At 39.6% G+C, this 24,520-nt stretch overlaps 2 protein-coding genes across 7 annotated transcripts; both read left to right on the top strand.

The window, feature by feature from the left end:
- Positions 1 to 1,856: 1,856 nt before the first annotated feature.
- LOC148351519 (myotubularin-related protein 9) lies at positions 1,857 to 8,663 on the top strand. Of its 3 annotated transcripts, none has more exons than XM_088353874.1 (11): positions 1,857 to 2,041; positions 2,135 to 2,191; positions 2,449 to 2,557; positions 3,815 to 3,940; positions 5,393 to 5,566; positions 5,642 to 5,859; positions 6,357 to 6,518; positions 6,609 to 6,750; positions 7,575 to 7,795; positions 7,882 to 8,030; positions 8,192 to 8,663. In XM_088353874.1, exons 1-11 carry the CDS (start codon positions 1,857 to 1,859, stop codon positions 8,290 to 8,292), a joined length of 1,644 nt encoding a protein of 547 aa, XP_088210000.1. In that variant the 3' UTR covers positions 8,293 to 8,663. The 3 variants fall into 3 exon arrangements, with proteins under 3 accessions (XP_088210000.1, XP_088209999.1, XP_088210001.1); XM_088353873.1 differs by having other exon boundaries at positions 7,879 to 8,030; XM_088353875.1 differs by lacking the exon at positions 2,135 to 2,191 and having other exon boundaries at positions 7,879 to 8,030.
- A 3,414-nt stretch (positions 8,664 to 12,077) lies between these two features.
- On the top strand, positions 12,078 to 24,071 carry srrm1 (serine/arginine repetitive matrix 1). Of its 4 annotated transcripts, none has more exons than XM_088353871.1 (16): positions 12,078 to 12,220; positions 13,719 to 13,808; positions 15,212 to 15,334; positions 17,844 to 18,014; positions 18,237 to 18,325; positions 18,402 to 18,668; positions 18,831 to 19,013; positions 19,090 to 19,203; positions 19,314 to 19,522; positions 19,757 to 19,843; positions 19,900 to 20,038; positions 21,730 to 21,816; positions 22,180 to 22,602; positions 22,717 to 22,903; positions 23,009 to 23,153; positions 23,330 to 24,071. In XM_088353871.1, the coding sequence occupies exons 1-16, from the start codon at positions 12,200 to 12,202 to the stop codon at positions 23,335 to 23,337; spliced, it is 2,343 nt and encodes a 780-aa protein (XP_088209997.1). In that variant the 5' UTR covers positions 12,078 to 12,199; the 3' UTR covers positions 23,338 to 24,071. The 4 variants fall into 4 exon arrangements, with proteins under 4 accessions (XP_088209997.1, XP_088209995.1, XP_088209996.1 ...); XM_088353869.1 differs by having other exon boundaries at positions 23,009 to 23,182; XM_088353870.1 differs by having other exon boundaries at positions 23,009 to 23,255.
- The last annotated feature ends 449 nt before the right edge of the window (positions 24,072 to 24,520 follow it).

Below are 24,520 nucleotides of genomic sequence, written 5' to 3'. Positions count from 1 at the left end.
CGGAGGAGCCGGGAATTGAACCTGCGACCTCTTGATCCCAAGACAAGCCCTCTATCCCTTGAGAATGCATTTACTTTTCTCAGTAATGAATACTGTAATACATTATTAATAACATCTTGTAACTCTGCAGTTTTTATTCCATTACTCCGCTATTTTATTAACGCAAATGATTAATAAAAGTCTCCTCAAATTGCTGAGTACCCTTGCTTCACTTACGCAGTCACAGATATCCTATGATCTGATAGAGTCACTCCCTGTAAGGTGTAATACAGTTATGGCGACTATCCCAACAGAAAAAAACATCTTGAAAGTACTCAGAAATGGAGAAGAAGACTTTTGATTGGTTTGAAGCCCCTAGACAAAATTTATAGGGAGTGTCTCGGCTAAGTGTTCCTTTGCAAACTCTCAAGTTTGCACGGGCCAACAAATATGAAGTGTTTACTGCATCCACTGGATGGTGTACATGTTTTCTTCTATTTCCTTGGCAACGCGTGGACGCAATACTGAAACCTAAGGCACCGTTAAATGGTTTTACCTTTTGTTTGTATGCTTTGGGGTCATTATTAAGTGTAATTATTTGTTTTTTATTGTGCAGTCAGATGTTGAGGAAATATTTCAGCGGATGGAAGGTCATGGAAACGTCATTGGTTGCCACTGCAAAAGGTAAAATATTGTGTTGCATATTTTCAATGTTGCTGCTTTAATATTGAAATGTGTTACAGCATGAGTTATCCATTTAAAACTTTTTTGTTTCAGTCGTTTATCTCCTAACAATGGTTGTCTGTGAAGCCCTTTGAGACTTTTTGTGATTAGGGGTTTTCCAACTAAACATGATTTGGCTTGACTTGACTTTTATTACATGGCTATTTTAAAACAGATTCAGGGGGTCAGCTTCTATGCAAGTATTTTCAGTAGTTTGTAACAAGATAGTTTCTTTCAGAGTAATGTGCAACTGTTTGGTTTTAGTATTTGGGGGGATAACTGAATCACTTTTTAAATAAAGTAACTGTCATGATTACTCATTACACTCACTTGTGCCGCTTGTTTGGCGCCGGCTGCTGCTGGTTACCTGATTGGTTCCCCGTCCTATTTAATTTCAGTCCTTTCACTCCCCTGTTGTCAGTCCGTCAGCGAACCTGTTTTCACAAGGCAAGCATTTTTGACTCTGACTCCCGTCTGTCCCGTTTTGTCACCCGTTTTCCACTCGTCCGTTGCTGATTTCCCCGTTTGTCTCCTGCTACGACCCGTTTTTTGACCCCGACCACGTTCTGATCTTCCGTCCTGGCTAACGACCTGTTTTTCTGTCTAACTACACTACGATCTCTCGCTCCGGAAGATCCACTTACGCTTTCAGAACACGCTCCGATTTCTTCCCGCGTCCAGCGAGCACCGGATCGCTGGCGCTGCCTTTCCTCCTTCTATTCAATAAACTTGTGAGTAACGTTACTCATCCGGGTCCTCCTTCTGTTCTGGTCTTGACAGTAACTAGTAACTGTGACTATTTACTTTGTTTCTAGTAATGCGCCCAACACTGCTTATCACAAAATGTATTTGAGTTCTTTAATCTTTAATCCTAAAAAAGATCTCAACACTGTTGAGTTGCAGGAGCAAGGGAGGAAAGACACTAAGCTATAATTGTTGCCACCACATTCATGCAACAGCTTGCAACAGAGTTAAGGATATGCTTGCATGTTGAGGCCTATGTCTAAGAGCCAGTTCCATTTTCTGTTCTTACAGTAAAGCAACCAGATGAGCAAGAGCACGGGTAAGAGGAAGAGGAGGGGAAACATGAGGAGGAGCCATTGAAGTTTTCTTTCACTTTTGTGCAAGCGAGGAAGTGATTTCACTTTGCTCGAATGGAGTTTTCAGACTACATCAAGACGGCCAACGTGGAAGAGGTTGTGCTAAAACAACCTCTGCAACCACCTGCCAAGGGCACTCTGTGCATCACAGGCCACCACCTCCTCTTCTCAGACAGAGAGGAAGGAAGAAGCCGACAGTTTCTGCTGCTCCTTAGGAATGTTGATGCGGTTGAGAAAATGTGAGGAGATGCTCTGTGTTTCCATCATCTTCTAATAACATGAATATTTCAGAGTTCACTCTAACTGCATCATTCCTCACATTCTTGGAGCAGCGTGGAAAACCTTTTGAACTACGTCGGGCGCTTGACTAACACGGGCCGCAGCGACAGGTTGGAGGATTTGTTTGCGTTGCGATGTGTCAGCGGTTTGTTTCACCTTGGCAGCCCACAGGAAACATGTTTGATTGCTACTGCTCTTCCTCAATGTTGTGTGTGCAGCTTGCTCTTACTAATGTCTTTTCAGAGTCTGCTTGTCTATTAAATTTGTTTTTTTACAGCAACCCGAAGCCCAAATATGTGCTAGTCTAGTTTTCAGCATTTAAAAGGGGGCAGATGTGGCCATTGTTTTACTTTGTGATTGTGTTCAGGACTACAGAATCTTCTGGGACCATCGTCATTCGGTGTAAAGATCTACGTGTTTTACAACTTGACATCCCTGGCATGGAGCAGTGTCTTAACATTGCACAATCTATTGAGGTATGTGAAATCATTGCCTTTAGGAGGACTGGTGACAAAAAGCGGGTAGAGTGGCCCAAGGTTTTACTCAAGTAAAAGTTCCTTGACTTCCGAACAATACGACTCAAGTTGAGGTTAAAAATAGTCATTACTACTGCCACAGCCAGAACAGAAGCAGGACACAGCTACGTCACGTAACTCGCAAGTTTATTGAAATATAGAGGAAAGGCAGGGCCAGCGATCCGCTGCTCGCTGAACACAGGTAGCAAACTGTTCACGGGATCGGAACGTGTTACAAATGCGGACGTGGATCTTCCGGAGTGGGAGATCGTAGCCTACTTAGACGGAATAAACAGGTCGTTAGCCGGGACGGGAGATCAAAACGTGGTCTGAGTCAAAAAACGGGTCATAGCAGGAGTCAAATGGGAAAATCAGGAACGGACGAGTGGAAAACGGGTGACAAAACGGGACTGTCGGGAGTCAGAGTCAAAAATGCTTGCCTTGCGAAACAGAGATTCGCTGATGGACTGACAACAGGTGAGTTAAATGACTGAGCTTAAGTAGGACGGGGAACCAATCAGGTAACCAGCAGCAGCTGGCGCCAAACGAGCGGGCACAGCTCAATGTAATGAGTACTCTTGACAACTATAGTAAAAGTAAAAAAGTACTTGGTGAAAAAAACACTCTAATACTGAGGAACTTTAACAACCTCTTATTTATTTAATTTATTTTTTAAAACAATCATTATTTCAGATCATCAAAGTCTATCAAATCAACAGTAAATGAAACAATGAACCATGCCAACCACCATTAAACCCTAAAGAGAAAAAGAACAATAAATTACAAGTCTGTGTTATTGAAAGTTTGTGTATTCAGACAGTATGTTTGAGTGAACCCTATGTAGATTAAATATATATATATATATATATATATATATATATATATATATATATATATATATATATATATATATATATATATATATATATATATATATATTTGTAGACATGCAACAGCTAAATACACTGCGCATACGGTACAGTAAAAAAGGTTCCCAACCTAGCTCATAAGGGCCAGCTGGTGGTTGTTTGGGTCTCAATTTTTAGTTTACTCTTTCCAAACGTACTGAGTTTCATAGTAGCAATGCTATTAGCTTCATTCGCTATGGTATGTGCTTCTTCGCTGTTTATGCATTGTATGAATCACATAAATGATAAAAATATAATGTTTTAATTATCTTTTTTTTAGTTTAGCAGAATCTGTGTTTATGTTCTCCAGACGCTGTCCAGCCTTAACCGCGTGGCGGGGATGTATCCTTTCTTCTACCGACCCCCCAATGCAAACCTCCAGGACCAGTGGGGCCTCTATATCCCTGAAATCCATTACAATGAAACAGAGGAACTTGTAAGATTGAAAACACACTTACAATATGTCGCTTGGCAGGTTTTATTTTCATAACAATGAACTAAAAACAGAATGTGGTAGGGGTCAAGTCAAGAATGAGAACATTTCCTGCACTAAAGATTTCAGTTCTTCCTACCATTAGAAGCATAACATTTGTGATGGGCAGAAGCTCCCAAAGCTTTTGCTTTCGTTAACCAGGAAACTTTCTCCACATTGACAAAGAACAATGTTTCCTGGATTTTTATTAAAGTATATTAACACATTTACCTGATGAACATTAACAAAAACTTGCATGTCACTAAGTTAGATAGGCTCCAAATTACACATAGCCTAAATAGTATAGTCATGATTATTTCCCTAGAAAAAAATTCCTTTTGTTGCAGAACGAAATGTGTGCAGCATGTATTTAAGGATATTCCACATTCAATTGACTTGTTCAGAAAGAAATAATGGCCAAATAAAAAACTTAAATCTACTAAAATGGAATGATACATTATGAAAAAATATGAAAGTTACTTATCTTTACACATATATGAACTAAATTATATTTAAATAATCCAAGCATGGAACAGAGAAGGGCCCCAAAAAAACACAAGTTCAAAAAATATGATGGTTGACGGATCCCTTAACAGCTTGGGTTGTCGGGGCATCACTTCCTGTGGTGTGTGTTGAGCAAATACAATGAACAGTGTCTTTAGATACATGATCACGTCATATAATAATAACTGTGCATATAACTTTTTTAGAATTAGCCTATGAACTACATATGTAATTGCCCGGTAGCATTTTTACTAAGATGATGCTTTTGTTGGTTGACTCAGCCTTTTGTTACTTATTCCTATTCAAAACAACAACCTATTAATAACAGTAACAAAGAGAACAGTAACACCACTGTAATGACATAATAACAGTTTCAGAGATATCAATACAACTTAAAATGCAAGTGTCTACAGTTTTTGCCTGGATGGAGGCAAAGTGTCCCCACTAATACTGAGCAATCATTGTTTATCCACACCGATATTATGAGAACAGTTAAAATAAAGACTGACTGTTAAACATTTTGTTCCCCTACTCTGCAAGGCTAGCCAAATAGTACTGTACTGTGTGCATGCCAACATGTCTGTGACATGGTTGGTTGGTTGGTTGGTTGGGTGATGGTTGGTTTGTTGGTTGGTTGGATCCCTTAACCACTAGGGTATTCGGGGCACCATTTCCTGTTCTGTGTCTTGGACAAGTACAGCCTCGTGGAGCCCATCCCTCTCCAGGCCAACATATGTTTCCGCCCAGTCTCACACCGGGGACCTTTCACGTGTTAGGCGAATGTGTTAACTTTATCTGGAAAAGTAAATTCAAAGATTCTCATCATACTGCTTACGTGTTTCTCTTAACTGTGTTTTCTCCGTACCCATTTTTTGTCATGTCATGCGTTAATGGCAGCCTTTCTTTTTGCAGCATGAAAGATGGAGACTGAGCACTGTGAACCAAGACTACTCCGTATGTCCTTCATACCCTACGGTTGTCATCGTCCCCAAGACGATTAGTGACGAAGCTCTGAAAAAAGTGGCTAAATTCAGACAAGGGGGACGCTTCCCTGTGCTCTGCTACTACCACAAGAAAAATGGCATGGTGAGGCCGAAGTCACCCAAAATTCTATTCGTAGAAGGCTGATTGTTTTCAGAAGCAAGCATAATCTTTTCTCAGGTTATTTTGCGCAGCAGTCAGCCGCTGACAGGAGCCAACCGAAAACGCTGCATTGAAGATGAGCAACTCTTGCAAGCTGCAATTGAAGGTTCGGACAAAGGTTATATCATCGACACACGATCCACTCAGCAGGCACAGCAGGCCAGGATGCTGGGCGGGGGCTTTGAGTCCAAATCTTGCTACAACAGCTGGAAGAGACTGCACAGACACATGGAAAGGTGTTTGGATGATTCTCTTATGACTCTTTAACATGTTTAAGGGTAATAATGGTACCACTTTGATTAGTTGCGTAGGGGAACTGTTATGTTCACTCCCAAAAAGACACAAATCCGATTTTGAATGAAATCCGAGCCACTGTACAGCACAATTTAATCTATTTATTCTATAGTATTGCAAGAAAGTATGTAGCATGTGCACAACACTGTTGCAACATTCATTGCAGTCTGGTCATTATGGAAGGTTTACCTCATATGCAACTGCTTCGCAATGTTTTTTAATTTTTCCTTGTGATGAAGGTTTTTGAGTTTTTCCTTACCCTCATGTAGATTTTATATCAGGCGATGTTTTCATAATGGTCTATCCAGCCCTCTGAGACGCTTTGTGATCAAGGGCTATACAAATAAGTGAGACTTGACAACATTTGATTCCGTCTGGGTTTCAGAAAAATAATACATACCTCATTGGAAAAACTGAAAATACTGCACTGTTTACACAGGGGTAAAGCCCTCCAGGAGAGTCTCATTAAGCTGGTGGAGGCCTGTGGTGACAAGTCCTCTAATATGGACCGCTGGCTCAGTAAACTAGAAAATTCCAAGTGGTTGTCTCATGTCCAAACTGCTCTGTCAACTGCTGGTCTGCTGGCAGAGTGTGTGGAGAGGTAGAAACAAATATATTTTATTTTACTAGAATTATTTATGCAATTACAGTATATGTCTAAAAAAAATGTGATATTGTTATTTTTGTCTAGAGACGGTCACTCCACTCTGGTTCACGGGTCTGAAGGGACAGACTCCACTCTGCTTATATCTACTCTTGCACAACTCATTATGGATCCAAGTTGTCGTACACTGGAAGGATTTTTGTCACTTCTGGAGAGAGAGTTTGTACAGGTGTGTACAAAACTTGTTTAAGAATCTATTGGAAAAAAGCTTGTGGAAGGTATGGAGAAGACAGTGGATGAACTTTTTTTGTTAGCTGACCAGTGATGTGCAGTGAGGTTCATGCCAGATGAGGCAGTCAAATCTACAAATAAAGTGATCTACATCTTATTCAACATTTGGTTTGAAAGAGCAAGCACAGAAAAACACATTTTATTGCCTTACCTTAAGTTATTAATGAAGTTTAAGTCTGCTACTCCTCCATTATGAAAAAAGTCCATACAACGGGAAAAGAAATAACGGACGCCTTGGTTCAAATAAGAATTCTTGGTCTAACTATTTCCCTCTGCCATGAGACAAGAGAATTGGGTGCCTCACTCTTCATCTGCAGATGCCTACATATTACATATTGATTGTATTAATAATAATTCATGGGATACTGTGAAAATTCCACAATTTTGAAAAAGAAAATCCAAGAATTGCGAAGTTAAATGAGAAAGAACTTTAACACTGAATGCATATAACCATTTAATGTATACTGTACACAAAATACAACGGAGTAGTGTGAAAAGCGTTCGTCCCGTTTGAGATACTCGACTAAGCACTGGAAAATAAGAAAATACCCTGATCAATACCATGCTTCTTTGCAAAAATAAGATTGGCAATTTCCTGCAGACAAGGTCTCATGGTACACTAGTGTGACCTGGCACATTGGTCCAAAAACATGACCCTAGTGTACACCTATTTGAGAAACACTGCCTTATTTGATAAATCTAATGAAATGAATCTAATGGATCTTCATGCATCCATCGGTGGTGCATTTGTCTACCCATCAGGCAGGTCACCCGTTCCAGCAGCGTTGTTCCCACTCAGCCCTCTCTCACGCTCGTCTCCAGCAGGAATGTCCCGTGTTTTTGCTGCTCCTAGATTGTGTGTGGCAAATATGGTACCAGTTTCCTCTTGCACTTGAATTCTCAGAGGCACTGCTCCTCAGACTGGCCACTGAAGCTTATGCCTCCGACTATGGCACCTTCCTTTGTAACAGCGATATGGAACGGTAGGTCATGCTTGACCGCTTTCCTCTAATGTGCAGAATTTAACGCTCCATCCAATGATACCACCCTTGGGCTGTTTTCATAGAAGTCATCTACAAGTAAAGGACAAAACTCACTGTTTGTTTCAAGCCTTGCTGAAGCCAAGTGAAAGAGAACAGTACATCAACCCATTATATCAACACAACGAACTGGCCATTTGGCCTTCAGTCCACCCTCAATCTTTAGAGCTGTGGAGGGGTAAGATTAGGTTCCCATCTGGAGTCAAGATTTCAATATGTTAAAGCCAGTCCAAACGGATGTACTTTATTTTGAAAAATCTAGATGAGTTACAAATCAATATACATTAGACCATACAATATTTTTTCTGTGCCAACTTTTTAGTGTTCTTCTTTTTATAGGCTATTTTCTACGTTGGACTCGACAGACTCGTCATCTCGAATTGGTCCAGGAGGAAATAAAGAACATGGTCACTGAGTGGGGAAAGCTGAAAATCGGTTAATAACAGTTTGGGGTTTTTTTTTCACGGAGTTGTATCTGTTTTTAACCTGTAAAATCATTCCTGCACACACTAACACAAAGCCTCAATATTTACTTAAAAACATAGTAATTCTCTTCAAATGTAGGAACAATAGGAGCCAATATTGAGCATTTTCTTCGTCAATAAGTCAAGAGTGCATGTTTTTACATTTTCCAGAGCTATAATGTACCAGTGCACTCTTACAGGAAAGCTTGTAAGGACAGGAGTCAAGAATAAGGACCACCTCAAGGACAAGCTGTATTTTTTTGCACATAAAATATTGTACATTTCAAGTACAATATTTTGTAATAGCAAAAAATGTCAGTAAATAGAAATAAAATATTGTACCTCTGTTTGAGAGTTTGTTCTTATTAAATATTTATTCTTAGAAGATTTTGGAGCTGTTTAGAGATGTCTAGTGATGGCAAAATGAAGCCCCATAAAGCAGTAAAGCCCTAATGTTCCACACACACAAAGGAGCGTCAAGATTATTCATTACCTCGACTGCACTGTCATGTTCAAAGTACCGAAGCTATATGCCCCTAGTGGGAGGTGGCTAGACTAAAAAAACACACTCACATTGACCAAACATTTATTAGCCTTTGCACATCCCAACCTGACACTGACCAACCTGAGGTCGGAGATCGGAACAAGTCAGATAACCGGAGATGATCTGGAAGCCAGGGAAAGGGGATTGATACAGGAACAGTGGGCAAAATCGAGCAGGATACAGGAACAGGTTGGGAACAGGAGCCATAGTCAAAAAATGCTTGCCTAGCATGTGCAGAGGTTCGCTGACGGACTGACCAGGAGTAAACGAGAATGACGTGCTTAAATAGGAGGAGGGCTAATTAGGGAACGAGTGGCAGCCGGGGCTGAAAGAGTGAGTGCAAGTGAGGGCAATTGACAACTCGTGATATTCGCCTGCTTTTGAAATAACTCTTTTACAAGGTACAGATGAAGCATAGATGAGTGACAGCAAGTTTTTAAAGAGATGGAAGTGCATATTTCTGTGATTCCCGTACAGAAGAGGACTCTTAACTATAAGGGCGTTTCTTTGCCCCTCAAAGCTACAGAATAATTTTCTGAATCAATCACGTTCATTACGAACCTATGCTCTCAGCTAGGCAAGCTTTTGTACTCTCCGACATTATCCTTCCCTGTTTTCCTGCCTGATGCCGACCTTTCTTCTGGACCCGTTTCTGTTTTGCTCCCCCGTCCTGGCCATCGACCTGTTTTCTCGCTGTCAACGATTACCCGCGCTCGACTCGGAAGTGCCACTTCCGCGTTCCTGCCATCTGCTACCCGTGACCGACTATCATCGGATCGTGGATGCAAGCACTGCCCTCTTTCTAAATAAAAACTGAGTAAAACGAACGCTATTGGGTCCTGTCTACGTTCCTGGTATGTGACACTTGCAGCATAGCGGCAGAGTCTGTGGGAGCCTCAAGTGTATTACGGTGAGAGTATGTTATAATTGCACTGGATTTATATGGTGTTGAATAGAATGCACCATTGTCTAATTATCAGAGCAGAGAAAACTCCAAAACATGCAGCACATGCGGCTGTCAAGGACCGGGTTGGCTACTCCTGGATAAGTCCCATGCTTCACCTTCTGTGTATATATGTGTACTCTATTAGAAATAAATAAGCAGGCTAAAAACTGGGCATAGTAAACGGTAGTAATAGTGTTTTTGCTAACCACAAAGTGTAATGTGATGTTCACAAAATGGGAAGTGACACTCCTGAACAGTGTTCCTATATCATTTCAAGTTAATCGCCCCTGTCGTTGACTTAGTGTGGTCCGTGGAAGCCGATACATGCTTTACTCATGTTTGAACTTAGAAATGTAGTACTTTATTGAGTTGTTGACTACGCCTTTTGTTAACTCTGTGCTCCTCTCCTTCGCTTCTAGACTAACTTTGCTCCAAAGGCCGGTGTCTCCGGCTCCACACTTACCTACCCCATAGGATTCTGGTCTTCCACGCCCACTCTCGCTTCAATAATTTCAATAAATCCTGTCCCTTGACATTGTAGTCTGTGAATCTGTTCCCTAGGTGCCTGGCACATTTGACTACTTGTACCAGTCAGCCAAACAATTAGTGCCGCTTTAAAAAAAAGTACAGTAAAATAAATCTTGTGACAGTGACAAAAATAATAACACACATGTAGTTAGGTTTATTTTGGGGATTTGTTTACAATACCTTTACTTTTACTCAAATTTATTCTTTTAAATGTATCAATTATAAGGATTTTCCATTAACTTGATCATGGTAAATACATTTTTGTAATAAAAAGGCAATAAGAATCCATACAATTATCAAAAATTATAAACAGAGACTTTAGCCTGTTGTATTGATTATCTTGCACATACTTTGCGCATTATGAGCGAGCCAATGGGCTGCAACGGAAGCCATGAGTGAAAAAACTTTACAATTTGGTACAGCTCCTAGAAATGTGTGTTTATTTTACATAACGTGAGGTTCACCTGTAGGGAGTTTACATGAATTTCGAACATCTTGTTGCTAGTGGTTGGTTGGTCTCATCCCTTAACCACTAGGTTAATAGGGGCACCATTTCTTGTGGTATATTTTGGGCAAGTCCAGCCTGGTGGCACCCACCCACTCCAGGCCAACATATGTTTCCACTTAGTCTCAAACCAAGGACCTTTCACATGTTAGGCAAATGTGCTAACCACTGCACTACAGAAACACGTGGCTAGGGGTACCCCAATAAACAAAAACCTTGTGAAACGCTTGTCAAAAAATGAGAAGAAAAATGGTGCGTTTTGGTCACTTTAAGTCTCTGTAGTTTGTATTCTTCCATGTGCTTTGATCCATTCATTTTCGGTTGCACTGCAAAAAAGCAGTGACATCTAGTGGTGAAATATTACACTGTGTCCCTTTAAGGAAATTAAAATATTTTTTACTTGGAAAAGAGAATAACATATGTTGAATGAAAATTGTATTCTTTTCTAAATATCTGTACAACATGATTGAAATATTTACACATAATTAGAAAAAAAAATCCATAACAATGTTTAAGTTGGGCACCACGGCAGTGCAGTGGTTAGCACGTGTGCGGCACAGTTCTGAGGTCATAGCTGGGATGGGCTCCAGCACCCCCGCGACCCTACTGAGGATAAGCGGTGCAGATAATGGATGGATGGATGTTTAGGTTGGGCGGCACGGTGAATGAGTGGTTAGCATGTCTGCAGCGCAGTTCTGAAGTCATTGGTTCAATTCCAGATACCAGCCTTCCTGTGTGGGGTTTGCATGTTCTCCCCGAGCTTGCGTGTGTAACATTTGACCACTAGATGGTAATGTGTTGCTGGGTTTGAGCAAGGGCCAGTGTTAGATAAAGGGAGGCAATGAATGTTACACACTGTCCATTTAGCTTTATGATTTCGAAAATTTTAACCATGAAAGCATATGAAATAAATTTTGTGGTTTTTTTTTTTGTTTGAACGATTTTATTGACACTTTTAACAGCAATTAAACACATTCAGAATTTCACCATATCGTATTCTAACAAGGTTTCTGGAGGTAAAGTGAAAGTGTGACATACTGCCTTTGCTCTTTATTTCCGCCAAAGCTAATGGAACAAAAATAATACTAATTATAAAGTGTCCAATTTATACCGTAAATAAATGGCACTAGCGTGTTCTCACTTCTCAGCCAATTAGACAAAGAATCATCAAACGTATTGTTTTATGTTGTCACTTTATTGCGACATTTTTGTCAAATCGAGGTCTTGTCCGTCAAACTGCATGTAATACACGTTGCCGCCTGTAGGGTCGTAATCCTCACGAGGTCGAATTCGGAAGAACGTCAAGTGTGCCTCACATTTTAACCCAGCTGTCGTCGGAAAACAGCCATTTTTCTCAACGATGGACGCGGGTTTCTTCCGCGTAAGATTCTCACAAATTCACTTATTCCGTAAACCGTTTTTTGTTCCAAGCCGGTGTTGACTAAGCGTTCGCATATTAGCCCGGTCCCTATTCAGTTGTAATTTCGGGACCAGACTATCAACTGGTGCTAGGCAACGTCGTAATTTTGCTATTTGCTTAAACTCTTACAACCGAGGGTTTAAATAATTTAACTTGTAACATTATTTCTTAACGTTCTGGGTTGTTCTGGGGTCAATGTATATTAATTAAGGTGGAAACGACATCAAACTTACCTTATGTACATAGCTAGCGACATCAAACCAAAATGGCGCTCGGGTGGCGTATAGCTTCCGTGACCATGGGAGCATTGTAGAAACACTAATGACAATACATTTTCAAGTAGCTCAAATGTATTCTGCAAGAAAAGCAAGGTTGATGACACAATTTGTTATTTTTTTTCATCCAAAAGGCGTTGTGTCAGTCTCCATCTTCTGTGTTATTTCAATCATAAATAAGCCAGTCATTGACTTAGCTAACTTAGCTCGTACCGTTTATGTCGTTTGTTAAAATAGAGTAATTTAACCTGCTCATGATCACAGGGACCTTTCACTATATTAAAACCAGTATGTGTTCAGTTGGAAGACTACTTTATTTGTATACTGGGACACTTTATCTAATTCGATAGTGGTAGTGCCAAATTTAGCACATGTACATGCGGTGATAGGCGGGGTGAGGCGGTGTAGCGCAAACTATACACTACCAAAAAACTTGCACGTAAAATAAGTATGACTCGATATTCATCTTTTATGCTTACGTAGTACATTTTGCCAAAATATTTAAGTTCGTCAAATAAGATTTTATATAGCGATTATGGTACAGATGCCAAGAATTAGAATCGTCTTCACTGTCATTGATAACAACGTGGGGATTAATTGTTTACGAGATTAGACATGGCACTACGGGATACAAACTTAATAGAAATTAAAGAGAAAATTATTTAAAACAGAAGAAGGTAGTGCTTGGAGACGAGCCCAAGTGTTTACTTGCGTTAGAAGAATTGTGCAATGACTTGGCAGCAACGTAATTCAAAAAATAAATCGCTAACTAAGATATGAATACAGATTTTTCTCTACATAGAAAGATTATATTTTCCCACAGTCTTGTGCGTTTGTTTATGGTGGTGATTGCCATCGGCAAGAAACTCAGCCTATTACTCCTTGTATTAAGGGACTTTAGGACCAACCAGCGGTAAGCAGGTCCAAGAGGTGGTGGCTGGGGTTAAGAGCAGTCCTTTTTATCTCTTGTTGGCTCTGCTGCAGTATTACAATTTGGCAGTGTCCAGTAACTGGGCAGAGGGCAGCCAATGTTTTTTTTTTGTTATTTGTCATTGTTGGGATAACCAACTTTGACTTTGCGACCAAGACTTTATTTGTCGACCTGGCTCTTTTGATTGGTGTCAAGTCAATTTACTCCATACTTCGTCTTTAAAATATCCTGCTGACAATTGTTTTTTCTGCAGGGCACAAGTGCGGAGCAAGACAACCGGTTCAGCAACAAGCACAAAAAACTATTAAAGCAGCTGAAATTTGCAGAATGCCTTGAAAAGAAGGTATATATCATTTACGTCTGCCATTTGTTTTCTTGTTTTATTAATTGGCATATTAACACTTATGTTTGTACTTAAATTAAAAGGTTGATCTAATAACCCGGAAAATATTTTGTATAAGGACTCTAAAGATATTAAATCGGAATTAAGAATGTTGATATTCAAAGCAACACGGCGGCGCAGTGGTTAGCGCGTATGCGGCACAGTTCTGAGGTCGTGGGAACCTCCTGCGTGGGTTCAAATCCAGCTCCCGGCCTAACTGTGCGGAGTTTGTATGTTCTTCCCGTGCTTGCGTGGGTTTCCTCCGGGCACTCCGGTTTCCTCCGACATTCCAAAGACATGCATTTCAGGTGAATTGGCCGGTCCAAATTGTCCCTAGGTGTGAATGAGCGAGTGAGTTGTCTGTCCCTGTGTGCCCTGCGATTGGCTGGCAACCAGTTCAGGGTGTCCCCTGCCCACTGCCCGATGATTGCTGGGATGGGCTCCAGCACCCCCGCGACCCTACTGAGGATAAGCGGTGCAGCTAATGAGATGAGATATTCAAAGCAATCTTCACAATTCTAAAGTTGTTAATGTATATTGGAGCTAAACTCTTAAAGAATTTTTTTTAAAGGTTTGGTTTCCTCTCAAAAATTATTGCAACTTTTATTTGTTCTTATCAAGACAGTCTTGTTGGAAAAATAGCATCTATGGGGCGGCAGTAGCTCAGGAGGTAGAGCGATCGTTTTAGGATTAAGGGATCCCAGTTCGAATCCCGGCTTGTCCGTGTTACATGCCGAAGTGTCCTTGGGTAAGACACTGAACCCCCAATACCCCCAATAAGCAGGTTAGCGCCTTACATGGCTGCACAGATCACGGCCGCTATTGGGAAATGTGAAGCACAATGTAAGGCGCTTTGGGAAGTCATTGACTTGAAAAGCGCTATATAAATGCAGATCATTTCATTTTTCATTTCATAAACATAGCAAAAAAAATGTAGCATAAAACTTCTGTAGTTTTTACCCCCATGATGCATAGACTTAACAAGATTTTGCATAAAAGAGGATATAATTTTCAAGATGCATGTTTTTCCCCTTATTATTCTCTGTAAAAGCCATTAAGGGGGCAGAGCCTACACAGGCTTGGGGAAATAATAGGACTATTTCTGACTGGGTTATTTAGATATAAAACCACTTATTCCATTAGTCTGATTGTATTCCATTTATTAACTGCTTATTTCAATTACATATTTGTGTAAACTTGGTACCCTTTTATGGAAATAAATCAAATCACATTTTAAATCCAATTAATCATTCTAAACATTGTCTCAATCAGTATTCTGGTATTCTGGCATGTGCTGAAACACTGATGATTTCCTCGTTTAATTTCTATTCCACTTCTAACAATTGTTTTTTGACTCCTTTTAGGTGGATATGACCAAAGTTAACCTAGAAGTTATAAAGCCGTGGATAACTCAACGGGTGACGGAGGTTCTGGGGTTCGAAGATGACGTCGTCATAGAGTTCATATTTAACCAGCTTGAAGATAAGGTAATGCTTCTAATGTTGGTTATGTGCTTGTATTTACAAAACGATACATTTCAGGGAAGTGCTTTCTCATAGAGAAGGGAAACAGTCAAATTGTGCTCATCTTAGTTTAATTGAGTGGTTAAATTAGCTACTGATGTGATAATGAGAATGATGTTGTTGTGTAACAAAGTGAATTTAACCAGCATACGTCTAATTATGATGTGATTTATGATTTAAAAGGCCTGAACCAATATGGATGTTATACCTTGCATCTGAAGTATAGCACCAACACCTAATTAGCTCTCTCCTGAGCCCAAAGTCACTGAGTCCAACTCTCCCTTCATGATGCAGTGTGTGTTTTGAGGTGAGTTATGTATAGGGATCATTATTATGCCAGTGATAGACACACCTGAAAAAATGCCTTATTTACATCCTTTTTTGGATTATTTGGCGATGTGCAAGATCCCTTAAAATGCAGTTAAAGTTGTAGTTGTAAAAGTTGCACGTCTTGAAGGGTGTAAGGAGACTTTTAAAACTAAAATGTAAACCCCCAAATCTTCAGTTTGATTATATGTGATGGCACTTCTCTTAATACAGTGGTATGAATTATACTTTATGTAATACAAAAAAACAAAACACACTTGTGCATATTTATCTCAATATCCATTGTCATTTGCTGCCAAGGAATATAACATCACCTTTGGCCATTGAATTTTCGGTATTAGCTTCAGAAAACAGGCATGCTGTGAAAGTGTCATCTTCAGTTGACAGTATCTGGTCAAGGGGCTGCTGTTCTGAGGCTGATAAAAGCAGAGGTATTTAGCTAATGTACTTGTATTCATTCCTCAAACCCACTATTGATTGGAATTCAGAACTTTGACAACGGGAGCACTTACAATATATTATAAATAAATGTAGTTTGGAGTTGGAAATTCGCTGCACAATGCTCGATCTTCAGTCAATACCAATTATTCAATTTGATTTACACTTACAATAATTTGTTATGGATTATTATTATTTTTTAAATTTCCATTCACTCTTAAAAAAATCCAATGCAATTTGATAAAATAAGTCCTATGTAACTAAAAGAAATACATTTATTTTTTATTTTTATTTTTTAGAACTTCTATTCATAAAATAAAATGTATACTTTTTATTTATTTATTTTTGTAAACATGCCTATATCCTTAACTGCTTTACTTTGTAATTCCTTGTGGATAGTGGATGCTTAGACCCACCATCCTCCCAAACTCTTTTCAAAAAATAATTGGGAACATGACCAAAATTGTTCTGGTATTAGTATTGATTCTATCTGATTATGTGAAGTATTTTCCTTTATCCAACCATATTTTGTATTAAAATACACTTCCAATATAAATTGTTTCTGGTTTTGATATTGATGTTTGTTTGATAACATCACATATACACAATTGTGTTTGCATATATGTGGTTAAATTCTGCCCTTTGGGCAATGAAAATACTAAAATGTCAATGTCCTTATCTTATCACATTTATGTTTACAAACCCCTTAACTTTATCCACATTTTTTTTAAACCTGTTTTATAATATTTTAGAGTCTAGCTTTTAGTTTAAGGCCCTAGTAATTTGTACTTAACATTTAATCATAGAACAAGTGTGTTTACCTGCAAAAAGTGCTGCATTTTAAAATTGTTAAGAGATTCTTTGCTTGGCTTTTTTGTGTCAAGTCCTTCATTGTGATGTGTTGAAGTGTATTGTCAGTTTTCTGTTAAGCTACTTTTTAAAATTAATATTGGATAATTTTCATAAATTGTAGAAAATGATAAAAAAAAATGTGACTCTACAGAATAAAAATGGTGAGAAAGATTATTGAATTGAATTTGTTGAATAACATTTTTGTGTTGCTCTGTACTCATTATTGCTTGTTCATCTCTTGCAATTTAGATAAATGATATAACATTAAGGTCAAGGTGGTTCAGTCTCAAGCAGTAGTGAGGCGGAAGCAAGCCAAGGGATCTCCATGCCCACTGATCCCCACGGGACTCATGAAGACACCGGAACTGTACTTAAAAGTGTTGGGTTTTAATGTACTCTGTATTGTGGCTCTTTGCTAAAACTTGAACATGTAGACTGGGGAGATTTATTATGCGATTAATCGATGTTAGCGGGACATTCTGTTATTGAATATCTATATATCAAATACAAGATTATTTTGTATATGCTGTATCAGAAATTTGAACATCAACGTTGCATGTAAGTTTGATTTGCTACAAGATCACTCTCCCCTCAGCAAACTCATTTTATCGTTAAAATTTGAAGTCAGAATGACACTTATTTCCAGAATCTGGTATTGGACCTTTTCAAATTAAAAAAAAAATATATATATATATATATATACACTTTGTTGCACAATTGGCAACAATCACAGGCAAATTCTATGAGGAATAAAAGGTAGGCACTCGTTTGAGAGACCCTACCTCCCAAACATAAATTTGGGTTCTGGCGTTTCATGTTTTTTTTCTCCCTCTTCTCTTTTCGTGTGTTTTTACAGCACCCTGACAGCAAGATGATGCAGATCAATTTGACGGGTTTCCTGAATGGAAAAAATGCTAGAGAATTTATGAGAGACCTTTGGCCCCTGTTGCTGAGTGCCCAGGAGAACATTGCTGGCATCCCAACTCCGTTTTTGGAGCAGAAGAAAGAAGAAATTAAACAGAGACAGGTATGGTCTTATAATGAAAAGTTTAAAGGGCCAATTTGGTGCTGTGTATCTCCCTAAATTACTTTATTCCAAGTACATCCTTTTACATTTTGTACAGCCTTCTACTGTACAAGGTCTCTATCAATGTTATGCTTTCTCCAATTTTCCTATTTACCTTTTGTATTTATGACAAAACACATCTAACTTTGTAAAATGTAGAAGTCATTTAATCTTCTCATACAGATTGAACAAGAAAAGCTTGCTGCTTTGAAGAAGTCTGAGGACGACAAGAAGGATCCAAGAGAGAGGGCTCAGTCAAAAAGCCCGAGAAGGTAACTAAGCACATTTGTCTAGATGTAGCGCAGTTTTGTTTTGAGTGTCCTCCGTGGTAATAATGTCTATATCCAGACGCAAGACGAGGTCTCCATCACCACGACGCCGGTCTCCATCACCACGACGCCGGTCTCCATCACCACGACGCCGGTCCCCTATAAGACGAGAAAGGAAACGTAGCCCTTCACGCTCCCCAAAGCGTAAAGCTGCTTTACCTGCTGAGAATTCACCCCCACAACCTTATCTCCACCTACCCACAAAACCTGTGGCGCAGTCAATGGAGCTTAACACATCAGCGAGCGCCATGCCAGAACCAGTTATCCAAGAAGCATCTTCCACCAGGTATTTGCTGAAATGTTGCTTTTCATCGTGCACTCATAGTTTCTCTTGCCTTGTTTGCAATAAATATAACAGTAAGATACCCCTGTTGAATAAGTGTTTTTGTACAATACTTTCCAACATTACAATAATAGATGGTCCAAAAAAATCTTCCTTTTCCTCTAGTGAAAATGTTGTGGAGATGGTGAAAACAGACACAGTGACTGAAAACAAAGAGCTTCCACCTGAAAAGAGTAAGACCGAGGAAAGGCCCAAGTCCAAGGAAAGAGAAAAAGACAACAGGAGGGAAAGACCTCCCCGTCGCTCCCGTTCTCACTCCCGTCACCGCAAGAGACGTTCTCGTTCAAGGTTGTTTTTTTTACCTCTATCTTTTGCATCTATTTTAACCGTATTGAAACTTGAATCATTTTTGGAACTTTTTCAGATCGTTTTCGCCACGTAGAAGGCCAAGTCCCAGAAGGAGAAGCCCTCCTCGTAGAAGAAGCCCACCCAGACGGCCTCCCCCCAGAAACCGACAACGGCGTTCTCCTGCCCGCAGGTTAGACATTGTTTCACTTTTCTATGGTTGTGAAAGTAAAATTCTTGTTTTTTTTTTTTTGTATGAATACATTGTCACACATGTGCAACTTTTTGGTGATTGTCTCTCAGGAGAAGATCTCGCTCTGCTTCATCCTCTGGTAGCAGCACTTCTCGCTCTCGCTCGCCTAAAAAAGTAGTTAAAAGAATATCCAACAGCCCACCACGAAAACAGCACCACTTTCCTGATCCCTCCATAAGCCCTCCAAGGAAAGACGAGCAATCACAGTCAACACAAATCAAAAGAGGCAGAGCATCAGTGTCTCCACCTGGATCATCTGGTAAGATATAAATAAGGCTTACCTGTTTGTGTGCCTTCTGTTTTTTAAGGGTTATTGATTCAATCAGTTCTGCTTGAACTAAATAAATTGTTAGAAGTAAAAACTTGTAACCCAACCAGGACATGTTTTCTGGTGATAAGATTACTAGCTGAGGGGAAACATTAATTTCTGTTATTGAATACTTTATAATTGAAAGACTACTTTTCCTGATGTTTCATTTCTAATATGTTGCAGAGGATGAAAACAATGAAAGAGGCACAACTGCGGATTCTGTGCAGCAGAGGCGACAGTATCGTAGACAGAATCAGGAATCATCTTCAGGTACGGTACTTTTCACTCAGTAAACCTTACTTTGCTGTAACATTATTTGTTTTCAGATTCAGGCTCTTCTTCTTCTGATGAGGAATTATCCAAGAAACCAAAGGGAGGAGGACCAAGTGCAAGGAATGGTGATGTTCAGAGGAGGCGTAGCCACACTCCTTCTCCAAGGAGACGACCAAGAGACGCTTCTCCTAGGTGATCACAGTCCTTTCCTAAAGTATTGCAATTGGCAGCTCATTTCCTAGTTCAGGTCTTGAAAGATTTGAAAGTTTTAAAGGGATACCCCAATTCTAAAACATTTGAGAAAAGAGTAATTTTTTTTTAATTTTTTTTTATTGTGTGTAATCTATATATTTAAATTGTTTTTTTTGTAGACAGCCTGTCTAGTCTTTGACTTCCTGAGCTCTGATGTCATGTGAAGCACACCAGCACCTTAGCAGGCCAGTCACCATATTGTGCTACGTGTTAACTACTGGAAAACGTTTTTAGTGTTTTAACCCAAGTTTTGGTAGTTTATGTGGAGAAGCCGTAGGCGGGTGCAACAATGGTTCAAAAAATGGCGAGCATCTGAAATTGGGCGATCTGGCAAAAATAACACAGAGAGCTAACGGGCTAAACCAGTCGGAACACTGCAGGCTAGCCGGCTGCTAAAAATGGCAAACCGGGACAGATTGGTGGAAAAACGGGAGGCTGGCTGGCAGTAAGAAGCCAGGGTAACCGAGAGCCAATAACAAAAAGAACAATTTCACGAACCCAGCAGGGAGAAAAAAAACGATAGGCATGCAGGCTGGCCAGCTAGCTGACTGCTAACGGGGCTAACCCAGACCAAACAAAACTGGAAGCCTTCGGAAGCCTGCACGTTATCTGCAATATTATATTAATTGAAAGACAGGCGGGGCAAAACAAGAAAGGAAACCTAACTAAAGTATGTCACATGTTATAAAATATTTTTTTCATTTTCTCCAACCTAATCAATCTATGACTGAGGAATGCAACGCCACAGCTGAGATATACTTTATTGTCAATCTTGTACACATAGGTACAGAACAAAATGTTGATAATCTGACCTGTGCAGTTTCTGTAAATATGATTATGGAGTAATGAGTTGGAGCATTTTCAAAGGGGTCCTGTAAAACAGGGCAAAAGACTAGTAGAGTGAAACAAGCCACTGGGAGGATCATATACTTTACAATATATATGGATGTGCAGTAGTATGTCAGTCAGAAAATCCAGATTTCCACATATCGTAGTCCTCAAATGACATTTTTAACAAGCTCCTCAATCTTATTCCCGGACTTGGAGATTGCCATAAGTTTTTGTGTGGGAGCAACAAGAATGCCTACGTTACGAAGTTTGGTCTGGCCTTTTTCATCACCAAACAACTCACGCGGAGTAGTCCAATAAGGTGCCTACAATGGTCTAGATAAAAGTACAAAAAACACAGCTGGACATCCATCTGCGCTACTATGTTGTTGATAGCATCCACTCAATGTACCTTGGCTCAGAGTTCATGGGCCATGCTACAGCAGTGGATCTGCTTAAACATTCAGATGATTGTGCATCATTTTATAAATGTATGGCAGAATTGGGGAGAGAGTGGTCTTGTATTTAATTGCATGTTGTCATGAAAAGGTCCTAAAAAGTCTAAAATTTGAATGGTAAAACCCTTTTAGATATATATATATATATTATGAGCAAATGTTCAAAATAGCCTTTTATTTCTTTTATTTTTTTTTTTTATTTTTTTTTTAAGATATCTTGATATAGTAATGCCACTCGATAAATAACCCATTTGTTTTTAACCAATCACTAGTTGTTTAAAATCAGCCTGTGGACTGTTTTTTGTTGGCAAATAACCACTCAACTTATTTGTCGTTCACTTTCAGGAAGAGACGTTCACCATCTCCTGGTCCACGCAGACGCCGCTCACTAACTCCAATTAGGCGGCGTAGGTCTCCATCACCAAGGCGAAGGTATTGTAATGCATTCTGGGGATAGAAGAGTTTGAAAACTGTTAAATGTTTTGAGTATTTTTAGTTCCTTAAAGTTGCATAACCACCCTATTTTTTTTTTTTTAACTTTTTATTGATTCATGATGTATTTGATCAATTGTAAAAAGTAGTCACATTGTATTTGTCCAAAAGCCTAGACGGATGTATAATGCTTTGCCTTCTAACCCTTATAATGGTCCGAATAACATTATGGAAAATGATTTTTTTAAATAAATGTATTCTAAAGGAAACCACCACATTTGTTTTATTTGTTGCTAAATAGAAAGTTATTCTGGCACCATTTGTACAAATAGGTATCCTATCAATGTTTGTGGCACTTTACAGATCTCCTTCACCCCCTCCTCGGAGACGATCGCCTTCCAACAGGCGTTATTCTCCTCCCATCCAACGCCGTTACAGCCCTTTACCTTCTCAGAAAAGGAAATTATCAGGCTCTCCTCCTCGGCGTGGTTCACCAGGGCGCAAACGCCGTCTTTCAAGATCCCCAAGACGCCGAAGTTCTCCCACCCTGCGGAGACGCACACCTCCCTCATCTACATCCCCACCTAGACATGGAAGAAGCCCCAGGCCCTCCTCTGCTCGACGCTCCCCTCCAGTGTCAATGAGTCGGCGCTCTCCGTCCCCAGCAAATCGCAGTCGAGTTAGACAGTCCAACAGTCCTGTCAACCAGCGGAGAAACTCTACATCACACGGTGAAAAACCGATCCGAAGAGTCTCTCGTACACCAGAGCCACGCAACAATCAGAGGTAAATCGGTACACCATTCACCTTTTTTGATTTGCTTTAACATTAGGGCAATACATTTGTGCAATGCATTTGTGCAAATAAATGTTGATGCCATGTAAATGTCCTCAATTCTAGACTCTCTCAAAGCCCTCAGCCTTTGAGGAGAGTTTCCTCCAGGTCTCGATCCCTTTCTCCTCAACCAGCTGCGATTAAACGCCCAGCCGCCACCTCAGCTTCTCCATCCCCATCTCGATCTGTTAGCATGTCTCCTCCACCTGCCAAGAAGGCAAGCAGTGGCTCTGCTAGCCAATCACCTAGCAAGGTATTTGTTGTTATTCGTTATGGTTATAGCTCTACCACCAATTTTTGTTTTATCTTTATTTACATATGTTGTGTGATTGCACTTGTGTAATTTGTGGTATCGCAGAACTCCGACGTTGATGGGAGTGCAAAGAAAAAGAAGAAAAAAAAGGACAAGAAACACAAGAAGGACAAGAAACATAAGAAGCACAAAAAGCACAAGAAGGAGAAGAGTGGCAACGCAGGAAGTGGAGAGACCCAGCAGAACCAGGGTGGGGATGGAGATGGTGAATCCAGAAAGGTTATGTCTGTTTGTCATCTTTAGCAACGGAGGGTTTCTGATGTCTTTTCAGTAGGCAGCATAGAACATCCAAGTAGGAGATAGATTTGGCTGACACAAACTTCCCCCTTATTGTGTTATCAATCAAATTAAAATGTGATTTTTCAGGAATCTGAAAGTGAAGTAGAGGAGATGCTGGATGACCTGGAGAAACATCTGAGAGAGAAGGCCCTACGCTCAATGAGGAAATCCCAGGTGTCTCCTTCTCCAATGTCCTAAATATTTAGGGACCCCTACTCTACTTCCTTCTCTTCACATTAACTTTGATGTTTGTGATACACTTAGAATGTACAAAACTGTTCAATGTTGCATTTTCTCTATACAGATTTGGTACATTTTGATGCATTGCTTTGGAGTGTGATTTGTGAGTCTAAGGAAACTGTAAAAAGCTTGTGACGTCCAAAACTACTACTTGCATTAGCATGAAACATGTAAATTCAGTTGAGTTAAATCACCCGCCCTCTTTCCAATTCCAAAGTTAGATTCCTGTTAGGAAGTGATTGCATGTGCAGTGACTGTTTCTGATGTGCATGATCTGCTGGCATTGGCATATAGAAGAAAACCGGCACATAATTTAACCTGGATCTAATAACCTAAAAAGTGGGAGCAATGTCACGGCTGTTAGAAAGAAAAAGAAAATCCTCATAGTAATTCTTCATTTTATTTAGCAGCTGTTTTTGTGACTTGTTCAAAGAAGATGCTATAATTTATCCAATGTGATCTTTCTTTTTTTTCTTTTTTTAAGGGGACATCTTTGCACCAAGCTAATTTGTGTGCAGCTGTTTTGTTTTGTATTTAGTACCCCGTGTTTGTCTTGTCAGCCTTTGAAAAATAAAGCAATTTTATAGAATTTCTTTTGCTTTATGTTACGAACGACACTTGTAAAATACCGTTGGATTTATTAGAGGGTCATAATTAATGTAATGTATAATGTTGAAAGCCAAAAGTATGAAGTTAATCTTCAGATATCTTCAAGGGACCAGGTGTTTAAATTGAGTCTCCCACCAAATTACACACAATTTAACACATGCTATCGATGCTTAATAACAAATCTAGTGTTCAAATGTTACTCTAAAATTGGACAATAGATTAAATCTTACACTCAAAGACCTTTTCAAAGAAGTTTAGCAGCAGATATTTACCATATAACAATTTTGATGTGGTTTCATTGTGTAATTGATAATAGGTGCTGTTGACTAACAAATGAGCGCCGCCAACGACAGGAAGTGGTGCCACAATGACTCAGTTGGTTAAGGGATCTGTTAACTGTGAATATAAAACTTTTTTAAAATTGCTTGA

The sequence above is a fragment of the Urocampus carinirostris genome, chromosome 15 (assembly GCF_059441175.1).
Source record: "Urocampus carinirostris isolate Australia breed hairy pipefish chromosome 15, RoL_Ucar_1.0, whole genome shotgun sequence".
Classification (NCBI taxonomy): domain Eukaryota; kingdom Metazoa; phylum Chordata; class Actinopteri; order Syngnathiformes; family Syngnathidae; genus Urocampus; species Urocampus carinirostris.
The sequence above is the reverse complement of the archived record's forward strand: the minus strand, read 5'-3'. Positions and strand labels throughout refer to the sequence as shown.

Excerpts from the sequence above, each read along its gene's own strand:
- LOC148351519 (XM_088353873.1), top strand. The coding sequence starts at position 1,857 with ATGGAGTTTTCAGACTACATCAAGACGGCCAACGTGGAAGAGGTTGTG. Across the intron at positions 3,941-5,392 it reads ACAATGAAACAGAGGAACTT|CATGAAAGATGGAGACTGAG; the intron begins GTAAGATTGAAA and ends TTCTTTTTGCAG. Across the intron at positions 5,860-6,356 it reads CTGCACAGACACATGGAAAG|GGGTAAAGCCCTCCAGGAGA; the intron begins GTGTTTGGATGA and ends CTGTTTACACAG.
- srrm1 (XM_088353869.1), top strand. The coding sequence starts at position 12,200 with ATGGACGCGGGTTTCTTCCGC. Across the intron at positions 19,523-19,756 it reads GTCTCCACCTGGATCATCTG|AGGATGAAAACAATGAAAGA; the intron begins GTAAGATATAAA and ends AATATGTTGCAG. Across the intron at positions 22,904-23,008 it reads CTAGCCAATCACCTAGCAAG|AACTCCGACGTTGATGGGAG; the intron begins GTATTTGTTGTT and ends GTGGTATCGCAG.